The sequence below is a fragment of the Wyeomyia smithii genome, chromosome 3 (assembly GCF_029784165.1).
Source record: "Wyeomyia smithii strain HCP4-BCI-WySm-NY-G18 chromosome 3, ASM2978416v1, whole genome shotgun sequence".
Taxonomy (NCBI): domain Eukaryota; kingdom Metazoa; phylum Arthropoda; class Insecta; order Diptera; family Culicidae; genus Wyeomyia; species Wyeomyia smithii.
In genome coordinates, this window is record NC_073696.1 from 115,246,862 (window position 1) to 115,262,410 (window position 15,549).

The window sequence follows — 15,549 nt, forward strand, 5'->3', positions numbered from 1 at the left end:
TCTTCCATTTTACTTCCTCTTTATCACAAGTCATTTCAAAATTACGTTGAATTTCATACATTATACATTTATCAACATGAAATTCATTCACTTGAAATACAACATCGCTTTTCTTGGAACGCAAAGAGTGGAAATACCTTTAATCAATAGTATTTGGCAATTCTAGGATGTATTCCAAAAGATGGAAGCCGCAATTTCAGATGTCAAAATGAAATCTGTAGTTGATTCCCAGCCTCTACCTGGAAACCCCACAGTGACAATCATAAAAAAATTTCGCCTAATAGGGTATCAAACGTCTTCGTCAGTGGTTTTCTTCGGCCCCCTTTTGCATAAGATTACTGCAGAAAAACTGCCGAAGAAAACCACTGACGAAGGAGCAGAATCATTTCAAATCGCCTGGAAATACACGAAAATTTAATCGACCAGTTTTGATTTGAATGAAACTTTGCACACGTATTTGGCTTAGCAAACTGAGCATTTTTCACAGGTGCAGAGATTTTCTACACCCATGAGTTACATTCTAAAAGGGCGTATGCCTTTTGGCATAGGTTTTATTCGAAGCATTGTAGCCCAGAAACCGTTGGTTGTATAGATAAACTGTCTGAGAATGAGTTGTAGGGAATTAAAAATGCACCATAAAAAAATATACACTGTACAAAAAAAAATTTATTTGACCAAAAAAAATTAAAAATAAACTTTAAATTTCAATTACAAAAAAAAGAGTTGAATTTTTTTCTTATTTTTTTTAAAGGAACTTGACGTTAATACGCAACTTTTAAAAAAAAGTCCAGGATGGAGAAATGAAAAATAATTTTTTTATGGTAGATTAACTTTTTTATGAAAATTCTTATTTAAACATTTTTCAAAATATTTGTATTCTGATGATTCTAAAAGATGCAGAGAGTCATTTTAAATTAAAAAGCTCTTGGTAGTTAACATTCTAAAAGCATTGGTTTTCGAGTTATTTCTAATTTAAGCTCGAAATATTATAATTATTTGGGAAAATACACGTTTTTCTTAATTTGTCCATGGTTCTCCAGCAAAAACCATACGTTTATTGGAATGCTTGATCAAAAATATACAATTCATTCTTTGACAACAGAACGATTGGGCGAACGGTTCTCAAGAAAAGAGTTAAATGTTTTAAGTGATATAAATATATATAAGAATCAAATATTTATTTTCGAGTTTTATTATCTTAAGAACATATTTTTTCATGACATAGATACTTTACAGAACTAGTTTCACCTTATATTTCATATACATCATAAGTAAATGATTCGTCATCTTTTGAAAACAGCTTCGTTTGTATCTTATTTTCTGAAATCGAAACACAAGAGTAATACTTTTGTGTGGCAGCTATTATTATAGATTTTTTGAAAATATTGCTCCATTCTGTTACTCCTTGTTCATATTCTTCATATTATACCCAACTAAATGACATTTTTGATGAATTTGTAATGGGATGTTCATGTTCTTTAGCTAAACTTGCATCTCCTACCATTCGTTTTAATATGCCACCAATTGCATCGCATGGGCCTTTACCATGAGAAGTCGCAAAAAATGCCACTCTGCATCGACGTTATATTTTGTTTCGAACTTGCTAAGACTTGCAAAGTTTTTTCTATTTTTATATTGTGAGGCAGCTCCATCAGACATTAATATCGCTTTTTTCAACTCTATTGTTGTTTTCAAAAAACTCATTAATTTGGCAATGAACACCTGAACCGCAACAGTATCATGATGGAGTACTTCCGATATTATGATGAAGCTGGGATTCTTCAGTGTTCCAGATTCTGAATAGTAAACAACGAAGGGATGAATGGTGGCTTGACTATCATTCAAATAACTAAACGAATCACAAATTGATAAAGACGTATTAAAATGAGCTTGACTGTTCAATGTTTTTAATTTTGCAATAACGTTTTCGTTTAATTTGCGTAAGCTTGATGAGCACCGATGACCAGGAAAGGGTTTACATTTGGGCTTGGTGTATTCCATTTTCACTTTATTCATCTTCACAAAATGCAAACTGTTACTAACACATCTGGAGTAGTGCAATCGTATTTATATACAAAAACAGATATTATAAGTAACCCAGTAGTTATTGGTTGCGTACTTCAAAAACAGTTAGCATTAGTAAACAAGTAGGTAGTGTTGCACGACAAACATATTTTTTTATAAAACATTCGGCAAGGGGGAACGTGTAGGTAGGCTAAGTTTTAGCGCTTGAGTTATTTATCCAATCGTTTTGTTGTCAAAAAATGAATTGTATATTTTTAATCAAGCATTCCAATGAACGTATGGTTTTTGCTGGAGAACCATGGACAAATTAAGAAAAACGTGTATTTTCCGAAATATAATTAATTTATCGAGCTTAAATTAGAAATAACTCGAAAACCAATGCGTTTAGAATGTTTACTACCAAGAGCTTTTTGATTCAAAATGACTTTCTACATCTTTTAAAATCATCAGAATACAAATATTTTTAAAAATGTTTGAATTAGAATTTTCATAAAAAAATTAATCTACCATAAAAAAATTATTTTTCATTTCTCCGTCCTGGACTTTTTTTAAAGTTGCGTATTAACGTCAAGTTTCTTTAAAAAAATAGGAAAAAATTCAACTCTTTTTTTTAATGTTTAATGTTTAATAATTTAATGTTTATTTTTAATTTTTTTTTAGTAAAAATATTTTTTTTTGTACAGTGTATATAATTTTTTATGGTGCATTTTTAATTCCCTACAACTCATTCTCAGACAGTTTTTCTATACAACCAACGGTTTCTGGGCTACAATGCTTCGAATAAAACCTATGCCAAAAGGCATACGCCCTTTTAGAATGTAACTCATGGACGTAAAAAATCGCTCCATCTGTGGAAAATGCTCAGTTTGTTGAGCCAAATACGTGTGCAAAGTTTCATTCAAATCAAAAATGGTCGATATTCGACCATCGGTGATTTGGCGCGATCTTGCTCGAAGACGTTCGATACCCTATATTCGAAACTTATTTCTTCAAATGTAATTCGTATGTGTGTTCTGTTTGTGAAAGTGTGAATGTATGTTCGTATGCGTGTGAATTTTTTAGTTTAAAATATTCAGTATAATTGTGCTGTGGGCTACCCAATTTTATTGTTTAAAGTAAACTATGAATCCAATAGAAATTATCGAGATGTATGTTTTTTTATTCGAAAATTTGAAGTTTTTGGCAAATTGGTTTCAACAAATAATAAAGTTCGAATGAGAAAGGCTGGGTCTCACCGCTAGGTGGATTAATTCGAGTTTTCCATATAACGATTCCCCACCCTAATGCCCAACCTCTCAGGGTTGTATTTCGTTTCTCGTACAACAGTTTTTTTAACTCGATTCCGCTTGGCCCATTTCAGTGTAACAATTTCTTGTGTAACCTGCTAACCTAACTATTAATAAACATTTATTTTCTATTTTTATTTAATCCTCCTAGAATTAAAATAGTTATAATATACCTACATGAAGCACATTTTAAAATTTACCAAGGACGATTACAATTTCCACTGAATGCAACTGTTTGATTAGGTTGCAATTTTTCACTATCATTCAAGACTCAAATCTGCTCAGGTTAATTTTGTTTGATACGATATTTTATGCCTTTCACTCTATCAGTGCTGGTAAACGCTGTTAAGAAGATAAACAGCAGTAATTTTTCACTGAAAAAATTTATAAGTGCACAATTTTGGTAAAATCACTCCAACGAATACATTTCTGCAAATATTGTAACACATGTTTCTCCTAAATTCAACTGAAAAAGTTCAGTAGAAACCAGAGAAAAATGCGTACTTGTTAAAAAAGAATATCACAATGAACCTCTGCAAATACACATGTGTGTTCTCAGGAAGAATTTGGGTAAGATTTTTGATTTTTGAGAAATAGTAACTTTTCCAGTGGGTGAAAGATTTTTCAAAGCTCATACACAAATTTAAATCGGGCTGGTTGCACTGAATTCAAGACATAAAAATGATTTATACCTCGATGAATAAACCATGGCCTCATCATTTCGTGGTTCCCTTATTCTACTAACGAGTTATTATATTATATTATCATTATAAGACAATCCATCTTAGGAAGTTATATATTTTCTATCTGGAAAAGTGATGTGTCTACGTATATTGAATGAAGGCCGCTGTTGTTTCGGTGTGAATTCCGAGTGTTTGATTTGAATCGCGATGAAGTGTTCCTAGGATTGTCGAGTACGGTTGGGGATAGTGCAATAATGTCGACGTATTTTATTTAGCCTTCCCGTCGCGTAATCGTTATATTTTAAGTGCAAAGGGTGGAGTAAAAGGTAATACGAAATGTGGCGGTTTCGTATTATCGGTGAGAGTGACGTCAATGTTGAAATCCGTGAAAGATTCGTGCAATTTTGTGGCTAATTTGTGAGAGCTGCAATTCTTTTTCGGTGGCGGAGCACGTTTCCCGCTAGCCCTTGCCTTGTCATAAGTGTGTGTGTGAGTAAGTGCAAGGTGAACAAGGAAAAGCGAGAGAAGTGCGACTGCAGGATGACCGTTGCTCTTGCGTGCGGCACTTTCTCGCACTAGCAGGATAGTTCAGAGAGGACGCGGGAATTAGAGGATAAGTATTAGTGTTGGTCAAGCCGGTGGCATCCCTGACGTTTACGTACAACATAAGTGAAGCCAGCATTAGCTGGATCACTGGATCAATTTAACATGCAATTTGACAGCTGATTCATCGAAACAAGAAAAAAAAGCATTGTTCATACGTGCACACAGTGTCGGTGTTCAGCGGCAGTGTACTTACGTGTTGTTTTCGGATGATATGTTTATTACACATAACGTCGAGAGGTTTACTTGATAAAACAAAAAATAAATGCGTTGCATTGTTATAGAATGTACACAACGTTTGCTCTTGCCGATTGCGAATGGCGGTGTTTCTTGCAGGTAGCTGGAAAACGTGCGATGACTTAAAGAATACCATCTCAATGTGTGTGTAAAAGAGAAAGCGTATCAATGCCTGTGTGTTTCAAATTTACAAAGCTAAGCCAAGCTATTTTTTAATATTTAAATTGATTCAAGCCGCATAACTCTCTACAACATATATTATGCTTTGCTCGTCACGCTTACACTGCTGTGTGAACAAACCTTCAAGAACATAAATGAGACTAGCGCCACTGTCTTTCACGGCAGCTTCAGGAAACAAGACCGATGCCACCGGGTTGGTGTTGGTGACGTTTTGCCTGTGTTTTTTGTTTGATTTGCATGGCAAAAGGGAACCAATGTTTTTTTTTGTTTTTTTTTTCTCTGCTTTCATTTTGAGCAGTTTTATGCCCTTGTTTTATGATTTTTCTAGCTTTTGAGTAAATACTGAAACACATAGACAATTTTTAATTTAATTAATTAGAAATCTTGTCGGTTAGCATGGCAAATAAATTTTGATTGCGATTATTTTGGCATTTTGTTGAATCTAATTAGTACTCGGTCTTGTTAGATATGCATATTTGCATTTTTTAAAATTTTCTAGCTATGAATACATGGAACTTTGCCAGTTTTTCATACTCAGTAGGTATCTTCGCTTCATTATTCAAGAGGTAAGTGGTAATCAACGCGAAATACCGTGTCTCCGCGTATGCGTCGGTAAGAGGAAATAGAGCGGTCGCGCATAACTTTCCGGGGTGAACGTGTTTTCGGCCCAGGTGAGCTTTACTCGAATATGGATTTTCGGTGTGTTGTGACTTCCGAGGTGTACCAAACCATTTATTCGCAGACTGTCCACCTGTAGGCTCTATTCCAGTACGCAGTGATTCGGAGTAGGTTCCGTTCGTTCGATAAATATCGTAAATAATTAATCGCGACAAAACATCGTAATTAATCGCCACCAAATATCGCAATTATTTGCAATTAATATCAGGATTATACGCGACTCGTCTGTCAACGCACATCCTTTTTTTACTTTTTCTTTCTTTTTTCGCTCGTTTCAAACGGCGATGGCCAAGCAAATAGGCCGTTTTTGAAGTTCTCTTGCTGACCGCTTGCAGTGTGTGTTGAGGGCCTATATATTTACTTTTTTCTTGTTTTTGGTTAATGCATATATGGTTGCTTCGTAACATTGTGTAGTCAGCTGAGATAAATCAATGAGAGATACGTTTCGGTAGTTGCATAATGACTTCATAAACAGATTTTCGAATATTTGAGTCTGTCTTGATTAGGTTATAGGTCCGGTATCCTTGCGTGCGCTTTATTTTTTCGGTGTTACATCATCAACCGGAATGAGTTCGGATCGCGTTATGATTTCCGTAAAAGATATAATGAACTCGTACGCGCGATATTTGGTATTATGAACCCGGTATTAGAACTCAGCGCATCGTTTACCAAAACGAAATCTGCTGCAAACCTTACCCTTTTCTCCAACATCCCAGTGATTTCTCGTGGAAGTGCAGAGGTGTTCTCGGCTTCCAAAAAAGCGAGTATCACGTCAACATATTCCTATACACACTCCTTCTTTGACCTGCATTCGGATGCGGCCGGCGCTGGTATTGCCTAATATAAAGATCAAGGTCACCAGTTTTTACACATTGAGGATGAATGTTAATCCCAAGCATCATCTATTGGTTCTCTGTGTAATTACAGCTGATCTGGCAATAACGGAGTAGCAACCGCGGGCGGTCAATCATGCTCATGCTATATTATCATTATAAGACAATCCATCTTAGCGATTTTTAGTAACGAGTTATTTGTTAAAAAAGTGCTCGATTCAAAAAAATTTCATCAGTTTAACGTTTGCTTTATTGTTTGTACTTTGCAACAATGGTTATTCTAGCATCAACTATTTTACATAAACAAGTCCATGACATTTGTGCTACCGTTTACTGTTTAGTAATGATGGCTGTAATGGCTGGGAGCTGCGCTATGGTAGGCGATTGGAGTAACATGCGAGATTGTGGCATGCGACACTGGGGCAACATGGTGGGTACTGTGGACGATTGGAGCAGCATGGTGTGCAACATGTGCGATTGGAGCAGCATGATGGGAGTATGTTGCGTGGGCCAATGGAGCATGGATAGCATGAACTGGCTGGGCGATAACTTTGTGCACTGGCTGGGCAATTTTAACGTTAGCTGGTTCCCGTCGGACTACGGCGTTGAATCCGGAATGAGCATCGGCATGGTAGTCAACAACACGGTGATGGCCATCGGAATCCAACAAACTGTATTGTCCGTGCACTTCATCTCCGTGGCGGGTTTCATGTTGGCCCTTGATGTCTCCGGTATGTCCATCATGAACAGAGTAGGAGAATTCGTAATTGGCTGGAGCATGATGCTCAACTTCCTTCACAATGGCATGATGGACTGGAGCAGCGTGGAGGGCAGCCACGTGGTGCACTGGAGCGGCGTGGATGGCAGCCACGTGGTGCACTGGTGCGGCATGAACTGCATGGATCGGGGCAGCATGTTGATAGATTGGAGCATGATGCTGGATGCTTTGGTGGGATGAAGCATATCCGTGTTCTGGGATCAGTCCTGCGCTGACAGTAGCCAAAACGGTAGCAAGAAGAACAATCTGTCAAAAAATACGTTTAAGTAGGTATAGTGAACAAGCGAAATAAGAATATAAAAATTTACTTTGAAAGCCATGACTTTCGTCGGGGTTGTTGATTCTTGTGTTTTGAATGGCTCTTCTGAGCTGAGAATGATTTCCAGAACTTCCGCACATCAGTATTTATACTGATCCAGAACCGATCACAAATAAAATACTCTTCCAAATGTCCTTGCAAGCCATGTACGGCTTTCTCTTTGCACTGCCTTTGTAATGCCAAAGAATCAGCGCACTCGGGAAACCGTTATGCTACTGCATTGTTAAGGTCGTCATGTTCACGCTGCAATTTATTCGTTCCTTTGAGTCGCTGAGCTTAAACTAGTTTCGAAAATCTGTAGCAAAAGTTGATATTTATTAAGATTTTTCAATTGCATACAGTGGTAGTCTAGGGAAACAAGTTTTTTCAGATTAAGCTATTCGCAAATATTTCGTTAACTTTAATGAGTAAATCCACGCCAAATGACTGATTGACCAATTTTGTCTAGCTCCGAATTGAATGAAACTGTACACTCTTAGTTTATAATAACAACGGAATATTTTTCGCGGGTCGGGAAAAAATATTTTTTCTATAGGGTGAATGCATTTCAGTATTCAGTAAATTTGGAGCATTGCAGCTTAATAAGGGTTGGCCAATTATTTTTTTAGGAAAAAAAAAATCCGGGAAAAAACTTTAAATATGCCAAATTTAGTGAGACCTTGTTGATGTTTTTCATGTGAAAACTTGAAGTTTAACAAAAAGCAAAACTCAAGCTTTCCCTGATTCTGAAATCAACCGTCCGGTTATTGTACAGTACAATTTTGAGGCTAGCGCCACAATCATATCGTTCTAAAACTACTGTCATCAAAACAACTTAACCAAAGAAGTAAGTTTACAATACATTTTTTCAAATCTTGAATCTCAGTTTTCTTAAACTATTCCACAGACAACTTTTTTTTCGTATGGGTTATCTTTACAGATTGTGATACCCGAGTATCTGTTGTATCCCGCACTTCTATTATTAGCAATGCGGTTTTAAGAAATGGCATGCTTATTATTATTTTATCTGTGCTTCTGTGTTATATGATTCTACCGAGCTATTGACATTCCTATACCGAATAACAGTGAATGACAATGGGCTCAATCAAATTTGTGCCCGCTGTCAGCGCTGCACAGTGGTCCAATAAGGCAAAAAGTGGAATATCTATAATTCCATAGCGCCTTTCAACTTCATCCTTGTTTTCGAAAAAATAAGCTGAAATATGCTATAAATTTGTAAGGAAAAGTCCTGGAGATGTGTGGCCTTCAACGAAAACGTGTGTTTTATATGCCCAAATGCTTTTTTAGAACAACGTTTTCTTGTAAAATGTAACTAATAAAAGTTAAGTACAAAAAACTAACATTTATATAACTTTTACATGAAATACTTTGTAACTCTGTTCCCAATGAAGATAGCAATTTTGTTTGTTCAACAAAGTTTCATATTTTTGCACGTTCTAAAACTTTGCCAAGTAAACCTTTCCTCTATTTCTTAACCCAAAAAAGTTCGTATTTTTGATATATGAAAACCTACTGTAATATATGCTCGCCGTACTCTAATATGGGTGGATTGGGACAAATGGAACCTAAAGAAGTTTTTAGTACTTCTTCAGTACTTTAGTACTTAACTTCAAGGAAAAGTATTGACATCATGATTTCACTTGTCCCTTTTTAACCTAAACGTTCTTGAAGTTATCGAAAAAATAAGTTAAAATATGATATCACTTTGTAAGGAAAAGTCCTGGAAATATATGGTCTTTGTCAAAAATGTGTGTTTTGTGTGCCCTTCCTCCTCCGAAATTATATTTTCCTCCGAATTATATTTTCGTGTAAAATGCAACTAACAAAAGTTAGGTACTAAAAACTAACTTTTAAATAAGTTCCAAAAAAAATCCGAAAAAAGATAGGATTTTCATTTGTTCGACAAAGTTTCATATTGTTGAACCTTCTACAGTTTTTCTGAATAAACAATTCTTCTATCTCTCAACACAAAAAAAATATTTTTTTTTATTTTTAGTATAGTAAACTTTTCATATTTTTTGATAATTTGCAATCATGCGGGTCATTCATACAAACAATTGCTCCAAAGATTTTATTAAGCTAGGATGAAGTTGACAGGCGCTATGGAATTAGGTTCCCATTTTTGCCTTATCCCTTTCCGACCGGGCCTATATAATTGCGTAGGTAGAAGGTGACTAGAACAAAACCTTCTCTCTCGCTTTTTGAACGTCCTATTCGTTGTTTTATTTTTCACACCGCTAGGGTCAACATCGCAGCTGCTACGAAAAATAAAAAAAAAGGAGCAAGTAAGTGTTTTTTTATAGGACTTGCTTCGATTTAGGTTTTGTTATTAGTCATTTTTTACCTACCCAATTGTGTGGGCTCGGTCGGAAAGGGTTATTGGACCATTGTGCGCTGATGTCATAGGGGTGGATTTTACCCTCCCTCTAAACGCTTACTGCTCCACTATACCGAGCCTCGATCTTTCTGCCAAATATCGCCAATTATAATTTCCTGAAGAAGTTTAGTTGAGCGTCCTTCTGATCAGTTTTATTATTAAACTAGCTGACCCGGCAAACTTCGTCCCGCCTATTTTTGTGTTTAATTTAATAATTTTAAACATTTCAAATTTTGATTCCTTGCGATTGGATTATATCGTTAAAAAAGGATTGGTTTTATTGGAATGGCAACATCATCAACTTTTGGCTTTTGTACATGACCTCTATTCCGGATATATATTGGGTGCATTTCAGTTATTTTCGTTGTTTTCCAGAAACTGAAAGTGGTCATCTTCTGTTTCAAAATGGCGTCCAGGGTCAATGCTCGGCTTCTTTACATCATTTCGATTACGGACATATCCATATGTAGTAGTATTCGGTTATTTTCGGCTGTTTCCCAGAAGTTGCCATTTTCCAATTCAAACTGTTGTATAAGGTCAATTTATAGCTCCTTGCATCATTCTGGATCCGGTGATATTTATATTGGGTGGTATTTGGTCACTTTGGACTAGTTTTCAGGAACCGTAAAAAAATGGCTTTTGGAGACAATTTCCGGCCCCTGAGCGTCATTCTGGTTAAAGATACACCCATATTGGGTGTTATTTGGACATTTTCGGCTGTTTTCCAGAAACCGGATGTCACCATCTTCGAATTCAAAATGTTGTCTGTGGTCGATTCTAGCTCCTGTGTATCATTCTGGTTCCGAAGATACTCATATTGTATGGATATCGGTCATTTTTGGCTGTTTTCTAGAAACCGGAAGTTGCCATCTTACAATTCATAATGGTGTCTGAGGTCAATTTTCAGCTTCATTCTCGTTCCAGAGATACCAATATTGGGTGGTATTTGGTCACTTTAGGCTGTTTTCCAGACACCGGAAGTCGCCATCTCACAATTCAAAATGTTGTCTGAGGTCAATTTGTGGCTTTAGTGCATCATAACAATCCCGGAAATACCCATATTGGGTGGTATTTGGTCATTTGCCGCTGTTTCTCAGAAACCGGAAGTCGCCATGTTGGATTTCAGAATGGCATTAGGAGACAATTTTTGGCCTCTGAGCGTCAATCTTGTTTGAAGAAACATTCATATTGGGTGGTATTTGGTCATTTTCGGATGTTTTCCAGACACCGGAAGTCGCCATCTCACAATTCGAAATGTTGTCTGAGGTCGATTTAAGGCTTCAGTGCATCATAACAATTCCGGAAATACCCATGATGTGTGGTATTAGGTCATTCGCCGCTATTTTTCAGAAACGGGAAGTCGCCATCTTGGATTTCGAAATGGTATTTGGAGACATGCCAGAAGAAAGAAGGGTGTCGAAACATTATGGACATTTTGTTACACCTAAAAACATTCACCTGCCAATTTGGTTCCATTTAACCAATAGTTCTCGAGATAAGCAGAAATTTGTGTTTCATTTGTTATGAACCCCTCACAGAAGAGGGAAGGGAGTCGAACCACTATGGACATACAGGTTACCCCTAAAAACATCTACTACCAAATTTGGTTCTATTTACTTGGTTAGTTCTCGAGATGTGCAAAAATTTGTGTTTCATTTGTATGGGACCCCTCCCTTTCACAAGAGGGGAGCGGTGTCGAACCGACATGGACACATTTATTACTCGTGAAAACATCCATTTGCCAAATTTGGTCCCGTTTGCTTGGTTAGTTCTCGAGATGTGCAGAAGTTTGTGTTTCATTTGTATGGGACCCCTCCCTTCCAGAAAAGGGAAGGGTGTCGAATCAACATGGACATATTTGTTTCTCCTAAAATCATCCACATGCCAAATTTGGTTAAATTTGCTTGGTTAGTTTTCGAGATGTGCAGAAATTTGTGTTTCATTTGTATGGGACCCCTCCCTTGCAAAAGAGGGAGGGGTCTCGAACTATCTTGGTCACCTTTCCCGACCCCTAAAACCAGTATATACAAAATTTCACGTCGATCGGTTCGGTAGCTTCCAAGCCTATACGAATCAGACAGACAGACAGACAGAGCTGCATTTTTATATGTTTAGATTTCTTAAGAGAAAGTCATACCAAGGGATTATAAAATTCAGCGTATTTTTTCCTTTCTAATCCACGGCCATCCGTTTGACAAAGCGGACTCTGTAACCTTGTGGCTACGCAGCTCCCTAGACAACATTTTAGTGGAGATCAAAGCTTAGAGATACAGTTTTTTCTGCTAAAGATTTTATCTGCTTAAACAGATTTGCCTAAACTCCCATCAAAATTACGTAAAGCTATAAAAGCCATTACAGCCATAACACACACACACACACAGACATTTCCTTTGTTTTCAAAAGTGATCCGATTGGTACGTTCGCCTCTGCTTTGCGCTGACTAATAAAAACGCTTTTTTTCCGGAGTAAAATTTTAACCTCCTAGGAGATGAGGGCAAGACTTTTTTTTTTTGTTACTTAACGCTGATTAGTCTCACTGGAAATGATATAGCATTTTTCCACATACAATTAAATTTTAGTTGTTTCATTCAGCTGATTTAGGGACCACCCTAATTTTCACTCCAATTTAAATGTAGACCTACTTATAAAGAGCAACTTCTCCATAAAGAGCATGGCTCTAAAACCACAAGTAAAAACCGAAACCTCCATTTGCGCCTGAATTGTCGTTCTGTACCACTGTGCATCGGACTTACGTACGCGACGTTACAAAAAATATCTCGGAAAGAAACTCATTAAAGAATTTGATCGCAGGGAATGTTACAATACTATTAATCGGAATATGTTCATCATCAAAATAATATGAAATTTGAAAATGCTTAAAAGTTCAACCTTTCTGATGAATCTGATACAATTTTTCTTGTTAAAGTACTGCACACAAATATGTGAAAAATTATCTATTCTGAATCTCTACATGCTTAAAAATGTATAAAATTCATCTATATTTTATCGATAATTTTCATACAGTTTTGACCTGCAATGCTTTATATATAATATTGATAAATTACTCATGGATTTGAAAAATTTCCCCACCCGTGGAAGATACTCAGTTTGATAAACCAAATACGTGTGAAAAGCTGCAGGCAAATCAAAAACTGCGTCTAAAATTCAGTGTTTTTTTTCAGGTCATCTAGGCTGGAAACCCTCTATTGCAACACAGGAGGTACCTTGTTCGGAGTTCTCATTCTTTAAATGTCAATTATCGTGTACAAAGCATGAGCAGGGTGAAGTGAGAAAAACATAATGTCGCCTATTTTTAACATCGTTTTATATCCTTTTTATTTAGTTCCAGTAATACGAAAATCAGAAACATGTTGATTTATATAACATCATTGCTAGATTTATAGACCAGAGTAGGTTCCTTGAAGCCTTATCACGGATAATGTGAAAGTTCGTTAATTTCTGCGATGTGCACAATAATTAAAACCCACCGAAAGTCAATTAAAACTCGACAAAACAATAATTAAAATCATTTTTTGGATAAGTCGATGCGCTGCTAGACATTGCCACTAGCATGTAACAAACGACTAGCTCAGGGGTTACATGGACCCTAGGGTCGGCTTTCCACCGCTATTTGAGGAGGACTTACGACCGATAACTCACCTGCTTACAGAGTGGACAAAACCGAAACACATGCAAGACATACGAGGCTCAGAGGTAGAAAAAGTATACAATGCAAATCATTTTAATTACTTATATTTAACCGGTATTCAGATTAGAGTGTGACGTTGCGGCCGTCAGGAACTGATGACTGGAACATGCAGACGCAAGAGAGAGGGAGAGTGACACGGAAGAACATACCTTCAGCGGATTTCTATGTGATGAACAGAGCTATAAAACAATGGCCGTCGCCTCGTTGACTGGTGTAGCTTTCGCTCTATCCACCGTGCTCGCAGACAAGGGGGTAACCCCTTGTCCAGACCTCTTCGGGCCTTCTCCTCACGAACGTTCGTTCCACCCTTCGCCTACGTGTGTCGCGGCGATAGCGTGACTCGCCGGACACCAGCACTTCCGCCAGGGATGACCAAATTCGTATGAGTTTCAACGCCTTTCGACGACGACGTACGACGTCCAACCGCCTGCTGATTCAGCAATCCCACGTGGCTCCGTTGGTCTTTCGTCCCAATGACCACTTCTCCGCACCAGTGTAGCGATTTTCCTTCGGCAGTCGGGTTTCGCCGTGTTTCCACCCCAGTGTCGCGGTTTTCTAGCGATCTCCCGATCGGGCAAGGCAACGTTCGTCTCCACTTGCACTTTAATTTTTTTTCAAAATCGTACAAATCACTCCGGAGCAGGCGACAACGATCCTTACTCCACGACGGTCTACCTCTTAATCCTGGTCGGTTTTAATCATCCTCTCAAACTCTCATTTTCTGTCTTCTCCCTCTTCGCCAGATAACAGGATACAGTCGTGCTCGAGCGTATGTTCGCCAGTCCACTGCACTTAAACTGCTTCGAGATGTTAGTAGTGATTGTGTTGCAGGGTTGAACAAATTTAATGCGGTTCTTTGCCGTCTTTTTTATGGTCTGTACAATGTGAATTATATCTATGATCGACTTCATGCACAGTCTGTGACAATAAATATTTGGGCTGGGTGACTATTTACACTGTTGGAAGATTTAAGGTTAATTCTAAACCTACTTAATTCTAAACAATAATTTTGGGAGCCTTTATTTTTCTACAATAACATGAAGTAATATTTAACAATTAAAAATAATATTCTCATTCGTTGTTTTGCTTTCGTCTCGATTAGACGCAAATTGTTCATCTCCGTTTGAGTTCGCAAAATAACAATACACGAGTTATCGTACGGGTGTTTTTTTTTGTCGATTAGTTCTTGTGCTGCGCGATAACAATAGCCGGCAATATATCGGCAGAAACATCTTCTGCACACTGGTAGGGGCAGGCTACCCCGCCAGTGATCTGATACGCAGCTGATATATCAGCAAGAATAATTCTCCCGCACCGCTGTTACCCCGCTAGCAGCACGGACCACCATACGATCGAGCGAGTGGAAGTCAACTACAAGTGGCATCTACAAGGTCGCGTGTAGGATACGGCCACTGTGTCACAACACGAAGCTGGATCGTCATTGTTTGTTCTGCGGAGACGCTCGATTAATCCTACTATCAGCCGTGAGGTCGTGACTTAGACGTTCGGTGAAGAATTCACTTTAGAATTTTTATCATTATTATTAATAGTATTATTATTATTGTTATTATTATAATTATTATTATTATTATTATTATTATTATTATTATTATTATTATTATTATTATTATTATTATTATTATTATTATTATTATTATTATTATTATTATTATTACTATTGTTATTAGTATTAGTATTAATGCCTTTTTTTTATTTTGATCCATTGTAGTTTGAAAAATTGTTTTTAAAATTTAATAGCAACTACTTGACCCCCCCCCCCCACATTCGAATATTTATCGTTTGTGTGCGGTAGAGCGTAACGCTCCCGCAAAATGGACGAC

The 15,549-nt window shown here is 37.2% G+C and overlaps 1 protein-coding gene across 1 annotated transcript; it reads right to left on the reverse strand.

Annotated features, from left to right (window-relative positions):
• Window positions 1–6,752: 6,752 nt before the first annotated feature.
• On the reverse strand, window positions 6,753–7,740 carry LOC129733036 (cuticle protein 8-like). Its single transcript, XM_055694580.1, has 2 exons — window positions 7,612–7,740; window positions 6,753–7,549 (listed from the first exon to the last, which is right to left on the reverse strand). Exons 1-2 carry the CDS (start codon window positions 7,621–7,623, stop codon window positions 6,863–6,865), a joined length of 699 nt encoding a protein of 232 aa, XP_055550555.1. The 5' UTR covers window positions 7,624–7,740; the 3' UTR covers window positions 6,753–6,862.
• Window positions 7,741–15,549: the final 7,809 nt, after the last annotated feature.